The sequence below is a fragment of the Aythya marila genome, assembly GCF_965140915.1.
Source record: "Aythya marila genome assembly, chromosome: 4".
Lineage (NCBI taxonomy): Eukaryota > Metazoa > Chordata > Aves > Anseriformes > Anatidae > Aythya > Aythya marila.
Window position 1 is genome coordinate 60,588,021 of NC_139045.1, and position 12,117 is coordinate 60,600,137.

Genomic DNA, 12,117 nt, shown 5'->3' on the forward strand with positions numbered 1-12,117 from the left:
TTTGGAAGAATAAAGCATCTCAAAGGGAGAGAGCTGTTCAATACCTAGTGTCTAGCATGTCTGACATCTAGGCAGTATTTTCAGAAGGCCTAAGAATACAAAGTCGAGGCAGTTTGAAATTCTTTTGCCTTCCCTCCCTCTCCCTGAAATTTGCCCTCCAGCTTGGTCAGCCATGTTTAGTTCTTTTTTCCTGCAGTGCCTGGAGAAGTCTCTCGAATGGGACTTGCAACTAGAGCAAAAATTGTATAAATGAACAAAAGGAGGTGGGGGTGGTGTCTTGTCAATTCTTTATTTAAACATAGGCATCAAAAAAAAAACAAAAAAAAAAAAAAAAAAAAAAACAACAAAAAAAAAACTCTTCAGATGAAGGACATTTGTGTCCATATGAAACTATGATAACCTCCGGGGTTCAATTAAATGAATAGTTTTTAAAATTGCTGTATGCTGAATTCATTAAGCTCTATTAGCTGCTTTACACAAATGACCAAGTTTATTTTTATAAAATCTCTTTGGGAAAAAAAAAAAAAAAAAAAAAAGGATAAAAGACGTGACCTGTCATCTGATACAAAAGCTCAGTTCATTCCAGTGGAAACAAGGGTGATCTTCATTTGCAGGCAATCCCTGAACACGTCCCTTGCCCAGAAAAGCATCTTCAACGAGTTCAGAAGGAAATATCTGCAAAGTTTTGCACGAGTAGCAAAAGCACAAACAGATTTCTTAAGCCCATTTGTGAAGAATAATATATATATATATACATTTTTAATAGTTTTTCCTTCAGAGTTTATTATTAGTTTGAAACCGATGCATTCTATCCTCACACGATTGTGTTTTACTCTGTGTGGGCTCTGACGATGCCTTGCAAGAGTTGCCTTGGGTTTCGCTGTTTCTGAGGCGAAGCTGGTGACTGTTGGAAGTTCAGGGCAAATAAAAGACACGAGGCGCTCGCAACAGATCTGAGGTGGAGAAGAAGGAAGCGAGGAAGCTGCCGAGCTGCTGCTGGCCACTTACTGCCACTTACGGCCCCCACTGGGGACGGCTCCGGGGTGGGCGTTCAGCTCCCCCCCTCCCGGCTCCCCTCAGCGGACTACAACTCCCGGCATGCTTTGCTGCACCACCTCCCCCCGCGGGGCTGCAGCAGGTGGCGCGCTGCCCTTCGGGATTTGTAGGCCGGAGGGGGGGGGGACATCGATGGGAAGCGGGGCGGGGGGGGCCGGTTGGCGGCCCGGTTACCGACTCGGAGCGGGGAGAGGGAGCGGAGGGGGGGGCGGTGAGGAGCCCGGAAGGCGGGAAGGGAGGAGGGGGTGGACACGTGTCAATCACCCCGCCAGGCGGCGCGCGCGCGCGCTCCCCGCCCCGGATGCTAAGGGAGGAGGTGGGGGGCGGACGGGCGCGGGCACGCGCTCGCTGAGGTTTGAAGGAGGGGGGGGAGCGCGCGCTCGTATGTAAATGAGCGGGCGTGAGGTCAGAGGCAGATGGAAAAGGGAACAGACAGAATGGCCGCCGCGGCTCCCGCTCCTCCTGCCGCCGCCGCCGCCTCCTCCTCGCAGTGCCGGAGCCCCCGCTGCACGGCGGAGCGCAGGGGAGTCCGTCGCGAACTCGACTCCTGGCGGCACCGGCTCATGCACTGTGTGGGTAAGCGCCGGGAGGGGGCTGCGGGCGGGGAGCGGGGCGCTGAAAGCTCGGGGGGCTCCGCGGCGGGGAGCGGGCACGGCAGCCCCAGCCCCAGACCGAGCCTCCCCCTCCGACTGGCAGCGGCGGTGAGGGGCGGTTGGGGGGCGAGCCGAGGTCTCCTGAGCCGCCAACGGCAGCGCGGGGTGGGCGCCGCGGCTCGGCTGCGGGCCGCCCGGGCCCTGCCTTCGCCCCCTTCCCCGGCTCCGGCTTCTTTTGTCTCGGCTCCCCGCCGCCCCCCCACCTCCGCCCCTTCTTCCATCGCGGGTGTCTGAGCGGGGAGGCGGGGGGGGGAGCGGCGGGGGTGGTGTGTGTGCGCCTTTAAGAGCCAGCCGCTCCTGCACTGACGGTTGGGATTTGAAGTTTTCCCTCCCCCCGGGAAGTTGTCATGGCGACGGCAGTTCTCCCTCACTCCCCCCCCCCCCCCCCCCCTCCCTCCCACCCAGGGGCTGCCCCGGCCGCGAGGTTCCCCCGTCGGGTCACGTGACGCCCCCTCCCACGGGGGCGCGCGGGGCCCTGGCGCCGTTCCCGGGCGGGGCGGGGCGGGGGCGCGCTCCCGGGTACCTGCGGGGCCGCGCCCGGCGCCTGCCCCGGTGCGCGCTGCGCCGCCCGCTCCTCGCTTCGGCTCCGGGCTTTTGTGCCTGTGCTCTCTTCCCTCCTACCCCCCCCGCTCCTTTTATTGTTTTTGTGTTTTTTTTTTTTCCTTCTGTTTTGGGGCGCCCACGTGCCCGGGGCCGCTCGCTTCTCTCGACGGAGCTCGCCCTGCTCCGGCCTCAAAAAGCCTCGGTCCCAGAGGGCCGGCGGGCAGAGCCCTGGAAGGGGGTGACCGAGGGGTGACCCTGTCCTGGTGCTGCTGCTGCGTGTTTTGGGGAGCCTGGTGGCTCCTTCGTGTGTGCTGTCAAACACCTGTGTGTGTACTACTGCACCTGTACATAGTGCACTTCATTAACCTTTCCCATTTAACATAATGCTCTTTAGAAAACAAAATGCGTTTCCACATACTCCTATACTCATCTCTCACTTCTGTGGAAAGGATGAAATTTAATTAGAATACATAAAAAGCGCTAGTTCGCAGGCACAGACATCACGGTGCACTGCTAAAGCTGACAGGCCGATACCTTGCACGAATTATATATGAAGCATCCGCTCCTCTGGTTACATCTTGCTTGATGACATTTCCTTTTTAAATCTAAACTGGGATCCTAAAAGCCTGCGTGATAGTTGATAACTGAAGGGACTTTGAGCTGTAGCAGGGTGCTATCAGATGCATTCAAGGAACACAGTGGCACATGACCAGCACGGACGAGGACTACGAAGAAATGCAATGAACTCTCTGTAAGATAAAATGTCACTGTAGACTGGGACCTCTGCTGGGCAGATCTGTTGTGTTTGAGAAACTTCTTCCAAGTTGCTTTGCGGTTGCTCTTTCACTGAGATTCGTTATGTGTAAAACCAGAAAATAATTACTTACACTTTACACAGACTCCACTGTGTTACCGCTTTGTGCTCTCATTCCACTTGAAATGTTTTTTTAGGATATAATTTCTTCATATACTCATATGCAAAAATTAATTAATAGAAAGGAGCCCCACATTATGATTAGCTCCTGCTGAGGAGGAGGGGCATGGGTTATGGTTTAATAGTTAGTCAAGAGCTATCTCTGTTGAGAACTGTTACTTGGCATGCCTGTTGAGTAGCCCTTATCTGAGAGAAAGTGTAAACACAGTGGTAAGGAAGTGGGTAGGTAGTCAGTGTAATGGAGGTAGAGTACACTTAACTGCTTTTATTTTGAATGCTTTGAAATTCTGCAGCATTAACTTCTGCAAAGTAACCCCCTGTATTGGTGCTAATTAACTTTTGAAGTAGAAATAGTTAATTATTCTCCCTCAGCAAAGTATTCCTGAAGATCAGAAGAGTCTTACCAAAGCTAGTGTTAACTGGAATGTCTAAACAATTGCTCAATTCATGGCTGAAACAGCAACAAGAGGGAGGGGGAAGTGGTGAATATGATTGATATTTGGTATAGCTCTTTGTTTTTTTCCTCCACCTTTTTCAAGAGTCATACCTGTGTAGCAAAGTGATGAAAATGATGTAGCAAAGTAGTAGTCCACCAGTGCTTGAGGTAGCTTAATGTCAATCCTAAAAACACCCACATCTCATGTCTTTCTACCCTTAGCATTTTTTATCACCAAAATTGTTGAAAGGTGATGTGACATTGTGGACTGTAGTTTGTCAAGCAGTATGTTAAGAGGGTGACGCAGGAAAGCAGAGATTCCTTCAACATGTCATCTGCCAGCTGTTTGGATGAACAACTTCTTGATTTCTTACATTGTTTGCTATATTGATGCTAAATCTGACACATTTCTGTGCTATGGTGTTGCTTAAGCACCTTGAAATCCTTTATATGTGAGGGATGCCTCACCCACATGCTTTATGGAAATGGTAAACTGAGCCAGAGGTAATCCTTCCAAGACACTGATTGCCCAGCTTGAGGCTAATAGTCAACAGATTGTTCGTATCCACAGCAGCACGATGAAAATAACTCGCTTGTCTGAAGTGTACTGTTTGCTTGAGGGTCAGTAACGGTTAGGGACCTCTGCTCGAAGGGTTTGATTGCTGAATGGGTTTTTGTTCATCTGTCAAAACCTCATTGCAGACTTGAATGTTTACGTGAGTTTAAGAATTAAAAGCTTGTTTCTTGCCAGGCTATTGTGTTAATTAGTGACTCGTGGAATATTACTTTAAGTCCCAGGTCAAAATGTTCAAGCACTTAAAGACTTGGAGAAAAACACTGATTAAATTTCACTGATACCTGTTAGTTGAGATCAAAATGTATTTGAAGGTGCCCAAAAAAATCCTTCATGTTATAGTTATGTGGAATATAGTCACATAAATCCCAAATAGGTATGCCGTATGAAATAGCTGTTCAGATGGTAGGCTTTGTGTATGTTACTTTGAGCACTAACATTCCTAAGATGCCTAGGCTTCTCCTTCTGGATGTGCCTTGCTCCAGAGCACCTAGCTCTTACATGACTCCAAGCTCAAACCTGGAGGCTCTCAGAAGCCATCTGCAGCTCGTGACTCTGTAGGTGTTTGTGCATCGTGCACAGGACATGCCAACAAGTTCTGTTCAGAGCCCTGCTTACAGCTGTTTTGTCCTAGGCATGATCTTTTTATATAGCTAATAAACAAGATACATAAACACAGAATTTGGAATTAAGGTAAAACTGTCTGAAAGTTTGGAGTTGAAGTACCTAACTTACCCAACAAGTGAATTCCACGATGGTGTAAATTGGAAAAAAAAAAAAATATATATATATATAGGTGTGTATCAGAAGGGCACCACACCTGAATTTTAAGTTATCTGATTAAAACTTTGCAGTGTGAAATGGTTATATGCATTCCACTGGATTAAGAGGCTTTGGTGATGTGAAGCTATATAAATTTAACGTGAGACTGCAATCAGCCTTAAGAAACAGGATTTATGCAGTTCTCTGAAACAGTCACCGACCCCACAGATCAACGTTACTTGGCAAAGTGTTTTGCCTTTACAGGCGAAGTGTTGGCAAGTATCTTGAACCCACATAACTTTAATGGCATGGGCACAGAGGAGAGGCCTAGGAATTGCATGAAGAATCTACAGCATGAGCTGGTGCTTTTCTTTATATTACAGTGGTATCGTCTGCGTTAAGCAGAGACTTATGGAAAATGCCAGGTAACTCCAGTCATGGAAGTCAAAGTTTTCTTTCCAGGGCCTTGCACTGTATTGTGAAAATATGAAAGAGTGGGAATGATCTTTCAGTATGGAAATCAAAGATTTTAATAATAACCAATTCTTAAAAAATAAATGCGTCATTATTTAGGAGAAGGATAGAAGTTCTCCTGATCCTTTGGTACAGCTTGGGGGCATACATTTGACAGGAAATAGCCTTGGAATTGCTTTCTTATGAAAGCTGAAAGTTGATCAAAATGAAAATGTACTTTTTGGTATGCCTGTGAAATCAAATCATGCCATCTCCTTTGCTTTCAGTGTCACTTCTTTCAGGCTTTTTGCTTTCTAAACTAGGGTACATCAGTAAATCTAATTCTGTTCGTTTTGATGACTAAAGGTTGGAAGTTGCTTTTTTAAATATTTCAATTTCTGCAGCAGCTTGTTCTTTTTGAACAAGTTAGTTCTCAAGTGGAATTCCCACCAAACCAAAGACTTGTAGATTCTGCACTTGGTATTATCCCCACTGTTGGAGCCCTCCTGCATTAACTGCTTCCTGTCCTTATCCCCGCAATAATACACAGGAGTGTCCCCACCTTCCCCATGGCTGTAGGTCCTCTGCACAATGTCACAGGGTTTTGCTGTTTGTTCTGTAATGCCACCGCAGTTGTAGGTGACTTCCTACAGCTGCCACAGTGGCAGAACCAGCTATTTCACTGTACATCTGTTAGGTTCTTGTCTGTCTGCTAGTGCTGCAGGCAGCCAGTATCTGCCAGCACTGATGCTCTGTTACACTGGCAAGGCTGTGTGCAGGAACGATCTCAAAATGATACCTGCTTCTGTGGCACTCTGGGCTCCTTAAACAGCAAGCAAGCTTACTGTGGCCATAAAGTCATTGTCAGGTGTGAGCTGTAGTACCAGCGTAGCGTCTTCCTGTGGTTCTGTCATGCTTTGAGCTGCGATGTGACAAGCAGGGTAAGGAAAAAAGAAAATGTTTAGACCCAGTGCATGGATATATATCATTGGAGGTTGCCGCAGCATATCACATGAGCTGTCTTTAGATTGAAATATGAGAAGACATGTGGGGCTTGCTTTGCTTGTTCTGGAAAATGTGCTTCAATAAGCAATGTTAAAACAGCTTCTTTTCCATGTTTTTTCATAAGCCTTGTCCAACTCAGCTCCTCTCAAGAAGTCATGGCCTATTGTCATTATGTGTTTTTGAAGGGATGTCTTATATGGGATTCCTGAGGGTAATGTTCATGTGGGAAAACAATATAGAAGGTAGGGTGATGACATCGAGGGACTTAGTTTAAAAAGTTGGGGGGAAGATGCAGCGGTGTTGTGTATATTTAGTGGCAGATGCCTGAGTAGTCTGCTGATAGGCTGTGAACCTGCAGCTGTAAGGTGGTACGGAGCGTGCCTTTGTGACAGGCAAAACAGTACCTGCTGCACAGACCACGTGGGATGCAAGCAATGCTCTGCTGGAATTATTTGCCCTCAGAACAGAAATGTGTTCTGGAGCATACAAGTAAATACACGTGTCTTCGGTAGTGCGCATAAAACCTGTGATTGTTTTTGTGCTCCTTGTGCCTAGATATTAGTATATGGAAGCAGTTCAAGTTTTAAGTGTTCCAGGAACTGCTGTGATCTTTGTCTATGGTTTTAGGCATAGCTTGACCTTTCTTATTGTATGTTCTTATATGGTAGCTGTTTATTTTTGTGTGATTGATAGTGAGATGAGAAATTTGAACTCTGCTGGTCTTTCTGCATTGTAGGCACTAACAGCTTAAGCTGTAACTTCTGTAAACCAAAAAAATTGAGAGATGTGTTGTCATTGCAATTCAATCTGTTTTTTTTCTTTGAACTGGCATTCAGTAACTGTACAGACCTCTGAAGTTGGTAACTTGTTTTTGTGTTGTTGCATACCACAATTTTATTATTTTTTTTTTTTGTTCTGCACTCATTGTATCTTTCGTCATGGTTTGTGTAGACCAGTATGAGGATTCATTCATTAAAACTACCCAACAAACTCGATGGTAAAATTTAGTCTTACAAAAAAAGCTAACCTAACAAACGAGGAGAAACGTGGCAGCAGAAAGAAAAGGGAAGGAAAGGTCAAATCTAGTTTAGCTTGGCTTGGTTTCCTAGTCAAGTTTACTACGTACCTGCTGTTTTTCCTTCTCAGTCAAGTGTAAGTGGCTTCGCTAGAGAGTGAATCAGAGTGGCTTCTGATTTTAAGTAACTTCTAGCAATGAGTTTTTTGATGGTGTTCCAAATGAGCTAGAGACAGAGTTGGCTGAACAGCATCCCAATCAAAACAATTGTTGACAAAAGCAAGGTTACAGTACTGCTAACAATGTGTTTCTTCTTGTTCTCCTCTGTGGTGGAACTGCTCTGATCTAGTAGCCAACTGCCCTTCTGTTTTAAGTGGTTCTGAGGGGGCTCTGTGGTGGTTGTTCCTCTCGGTAAATTTTCTGTTGAGTCTTCTGAACTGTCTTACTGTGGTAGTAAGCACTAGTAGTTCTGTAAAGGCAGGAAATAGGAGTTTGTCGTGCTGATCAATTCATCGGATTACTTTGTTCTGAGAAGCTAGCTGTGTTCCAGCTCCTGGCAAGTAGCCAGGGCTTGTACTGCCTACAGCCACAATGGGAAAAATGAGTACCTCTTCCCCTTATCCGCCCCTGCCTTTTTTATTTCTCAGCTCTATTATATGGGTGTTTTGAATAGATAGTTACAATGGATCCCTTCTTCTTGAATGTGACTCAAGTATTAGGGCTTCGAACAAGGTTGTTATTCTAACCTTTAGAGTTCAGTATGTTTATGTACAGTGTAGAGGTCAGCCAGAGCTTTATAGACTTCACTAACTTAAACTTCTTTGTCCTCGTTAGGACCTTGTCTTTCATGTTATTCTTGAACTTTTTCTTCTATGTACATGGGAAACTTTGATAGGTTGGAATATTGATAGAGATATGAATGTGAGATTCATATTTCTGGTATCAAACTCCTGAAAAGTAGGATGGCATTATAAATTTAACTACCATATATTCTGGAAGGTACTGAGAAGCTTGTTTGCGGGTGTAAAGCTATTACGTGATCTATCTCTTTGTCACTGCTAATCTACCACTTTATCCTTCCATCTGCTAAAGGCATAGAAAAGCCAGGAAGAAGAGAGGAGAGAGTAGGGAAGATGGATGTACTGGCTCATCTATTTGAGACTGTAAGGGAGTAGATGATGTATTACAAAGAGCAGGAGATTCTGAATCTGCAGAAACGCATCCAGATATAGAAGTTGAATCCCTTTTTATTGGATGTGGTCAGCTGCATGTGAATTCTCAGATCAAAGACCCATGTAGCACACCATCAGCATTTTTGTGTCCACTTCTGGCACAGACCTGGTTCCAGTGTAATATCTTGAAGCTGGATTAACCCCTTTTGAGATGAATCCTTCATTCTTTACAATTTATTTGAAGTCTCAACTGTTATTTTTGGTTGTCTTTGGTTCTCAACATCCATGTAGACTTGCATCTACATAGCACCATGTGTTATATTGTGGGGGTGAGAGGGGTAAATGTTACTAGATGTGAATTCTGAATTTTTTAAGGTCTGGTGGTAAATAGAAGATGACTGAATTTGTAACCTCTTTTAATTATGTTCCTCAGCTTTCAGGTTCTGTATAATTTTGTAATGTCCTGCTTTTTAAGTATGGAACATCCTAGCTGACTCGAGATCAATCACTAATGTTTAAAGAGCTTTTCAGTAGAAATATCAACTGTTCTGCTGTCTTATTCTGAAATACGACAGATTGCTCTTAAAAATATTTACAATCTGAAAATTAAATATAATCTTCCTCCCTTTGCAAGTCTTCACTTCAAACTGTCTTAGTTAAAGGCTAGTTAAAATCTTATATATGAAGACTAGTCACCACTGTCGTAATTCCACTGCTTTAAAAGCTAGCTTTCTAGTTTGCTTAGCCACTGATAGGTCAGAGGAGTGTTGAATATGCTGCTGCTTTTCATAACTGATACCAAAAATCTTTGTGTATCATATTAAAAAAAAAAATTAATTCTTAAAACTACACAATTTTATGCCAAGTTACTACTGGTGCAAAACTGCTAGGTATCTTTAATGATGAACAAATATTGCTGCCATATAGAATGTAGACTATAGAAAGAAGCTGTCCATTTGTGACCTGTAGATTGGACACAGGTCATCTGGTGGCGGAAAGAAAAACAAGATCTACTCGAGATCCACTGCTACCTTAAACTACCCTGTACATAGTGCCAGCTGGGCCACATTCAGTCTTAAAAGTTTGCTATGCTTCCAGCTGAGTGACACAGACTGTGGACATCCTTTTGGGTCTGGTTCATGTCCCTTCAATCTTCTTGTTCCTGGACCACCCTATCTGTTCATCCCTCAACTTCCTTGAGCAGTAGCTTCCCATCCTTGACTTAATAAAAATTACTAGATTGTTTACTTCTAAACCTTTATCTATTCTCTTTGACTTTAAAGCAATTTTGACAACCGTCTCCACAAAAATATTCTCTTAGCTTTTGATTTTTTCAGGTATGTTTTTTCATAGTTTATTTGCATTACATCAAAAACTTGCACACCAAATAAATAATACTTTCAGTCTTTCAGTCCAAGAGACATCAGTCTTCTCTAAATGTTTCGTCAACTTCCTTCAGAATTCTTCCCTCAGATATTGCTGTTATATAATGCATTGTATGGTACTTGAGGAAAAAGGAGTATATGCTTCTTCATATCACCTTATCCAGGAAATGTCAGGCTCTGGCATTCTTGACAGGTCAAGAAGTCTTATTATCAGAGGGTTCTGCATACTTATCAGTACCCATGTGAAGGAACTTCAGTGTTCTGGTTTTTTTTTGTTTGTTTTTGGAAATGGATTCCAAATCCATTCTGGCTAGAAGTGTCCTAATTTCTAGCCTAAACTTATTCGCAGTGTATATGCACTGTGGTAATGTTGTCAGGTTGATTTTTTTGTTTGTTTGTTTCCTCCTCCCATTTTGTATTCTTATTCAGATATTCTCACTTATCTAACATGGTAAAAACTGAGTATTAGTGGACAATGAGTACAAATGACCCAAGTCATTGTAGTGGATTTGATTTTTTTTTTTGTTGTTGTTGTTCAGACAAGTTGGGGGGGAATACAGCTACAAATATACATGCTAATGTAGACTGCTAATAGTTGATATTGTCCAGAGTTTACTGTGTGCAGTGTGGTGCAATCCCAGTTGCAGTGTAGGGGCTGTAATGAGCTCTCTGCTCTGGTGATCTCCTTGAGCAGTCTTTCCGTTCCTCCTGTTCCAGTTTGAAAAACTGCTTGGAAGGACTCCTTAGAACCCATTCAAACAAAGTATAGTCAGGGTTGTGCTCAGTGGGGGTGGTAGTAGTGTCTCTGCATCATTGGATAAGAACAGCTCCACTAAACCAGAGCAAACTTGTCTAGTGCAGCACCTGTTGTCTGCAGCCAGTGGTGGACCGCTAGGGGAAAAATATGAATACATAATTATATTTCAAAAATACCTCTCATCCTTCAACAACTCATCTCAATCCTTTAGAGAAAGTTTTCTTTGTTCTGATAACTGCCCTACAAGATGATCCTGCTTGTTGACTTTGGGTGGGTTTTTTTTTCTTTTTTTTTTTTTTTGAAGCAACATAAAACTTCAGTGGATCTCTGTCATCTGGTTATGGATTCTGTATTTCATGTGACTCATTTGCTTGTCCTAAAACAAGAAGTGGAAGCACCAGATGAAACCATTATTTTAAATATATATATATGTAAAAAGGCAAGTGATAACAGGTGTTTCCTATTTGAATAGTTCTGGGGTTCTTCCAGTTCTGTTTTTTCCTGAAGATCTGACGTATCTTCACTTGGCAATCTCTTCTGTCCTCCGAGTTGAAAAGTTGTGTGCCTTGTAGAGAAGCTGTGTATTAAATTTGATCATTTTTCCCTCCTTTCTTACACTTTCTGCTTGTATCTTACAATGTGGAACTAGAAGTACATGCAGTAGCCAAGATTGTGTCAGTTTATCGTGACAGACCAGGGAACAATGCAGAAGATACTCCTCTAAGAACTCCATAAATTCATGGTATATTACTTGCCATTTACCAAGCTTATTTGTTCACAGGACTGTGTGTTTGAACCCCAGGATTAAAACCTGAGTGACAAGTCAGTTCAGTGCCTGTTGATGTCTAATGTGAGGATTTACTTTCCTCACCATTCAGTTTAGTGCTTACATGCTTTTGGTTATCTTCTTCCATTTCACCACCTTGACACCTCAGTATTTTGAAGTTCCCCTGATGTTCACTGAGCTCTGCATCCCCCTGCTAATACTAGACTGTCATGTAGGGAACTGTAAGTCTATTAGATAATCTCTTTGGGTGGAAGAGCACTGGCAGCCCTGGGACTCTCTTGTGTCCTTCTGCTGGGAAAACTAACTGTTCATTTCTGTCTTTTAACCAGCTAGTTTTCTATGCAAGAATTTCTATATCTGTTCCTTGGGAAGCTTTTTTTAAAAGCTTTTGTTTTGTGTTCCTGTTCAAAAGAGTCTGTAACATTATTACACGAGGATGGAGAGAAAGAAGAGTTAGCTCCTTGGTCTGAGGGGTTAGAAATGAAAACTTCTGTAGATCAGGCAGTACAGGACTCGACTCGTTGGTAGTACTTGATTGATGGAAAACAAGCTTGGCAGTGATGCAGTACAATGGCTATTGGAAAT

The 12,117-nt window shown here is 43.8% G+C and overlaps 1 protein-coding gene across 9 annotated transcripts in view; it reads left to right on the forward strand.

Annotated features, from left to right (window-relative positions):
- The first annotated feature begins 1,429 nt into the window (after positions 1 to 1,429).
- Positions 1,430 to 12,117, forward strand: part of LCORL (ligand dependent nuclear receptor corepressor like) — a 79,108-nt gene continuing 68,420 nt past the window's right edge. For 4 of the 9 annotated variants that reach the window (XM_082759264.1, XM_082759266.1, XM_082759262.1 and 1 more), the window contains exon 1: positions 1,430 to 1,632. In XM_082759264.1, coding sequence (XP_082615390.1) covers positions 1,473 to 1,632 — 160 coding nt within the window. In that variant the 5' untranslated portion in view covers positions 1,430 to 1,472. The remainder of the gene's footprint in view (positions 1,633 to 12,117) is intronic. The other 5 variants (XM_082759268.1, XM_082759267.1, XM_082759269.1 and 2 more) reach the window with 3 other exon arrangements.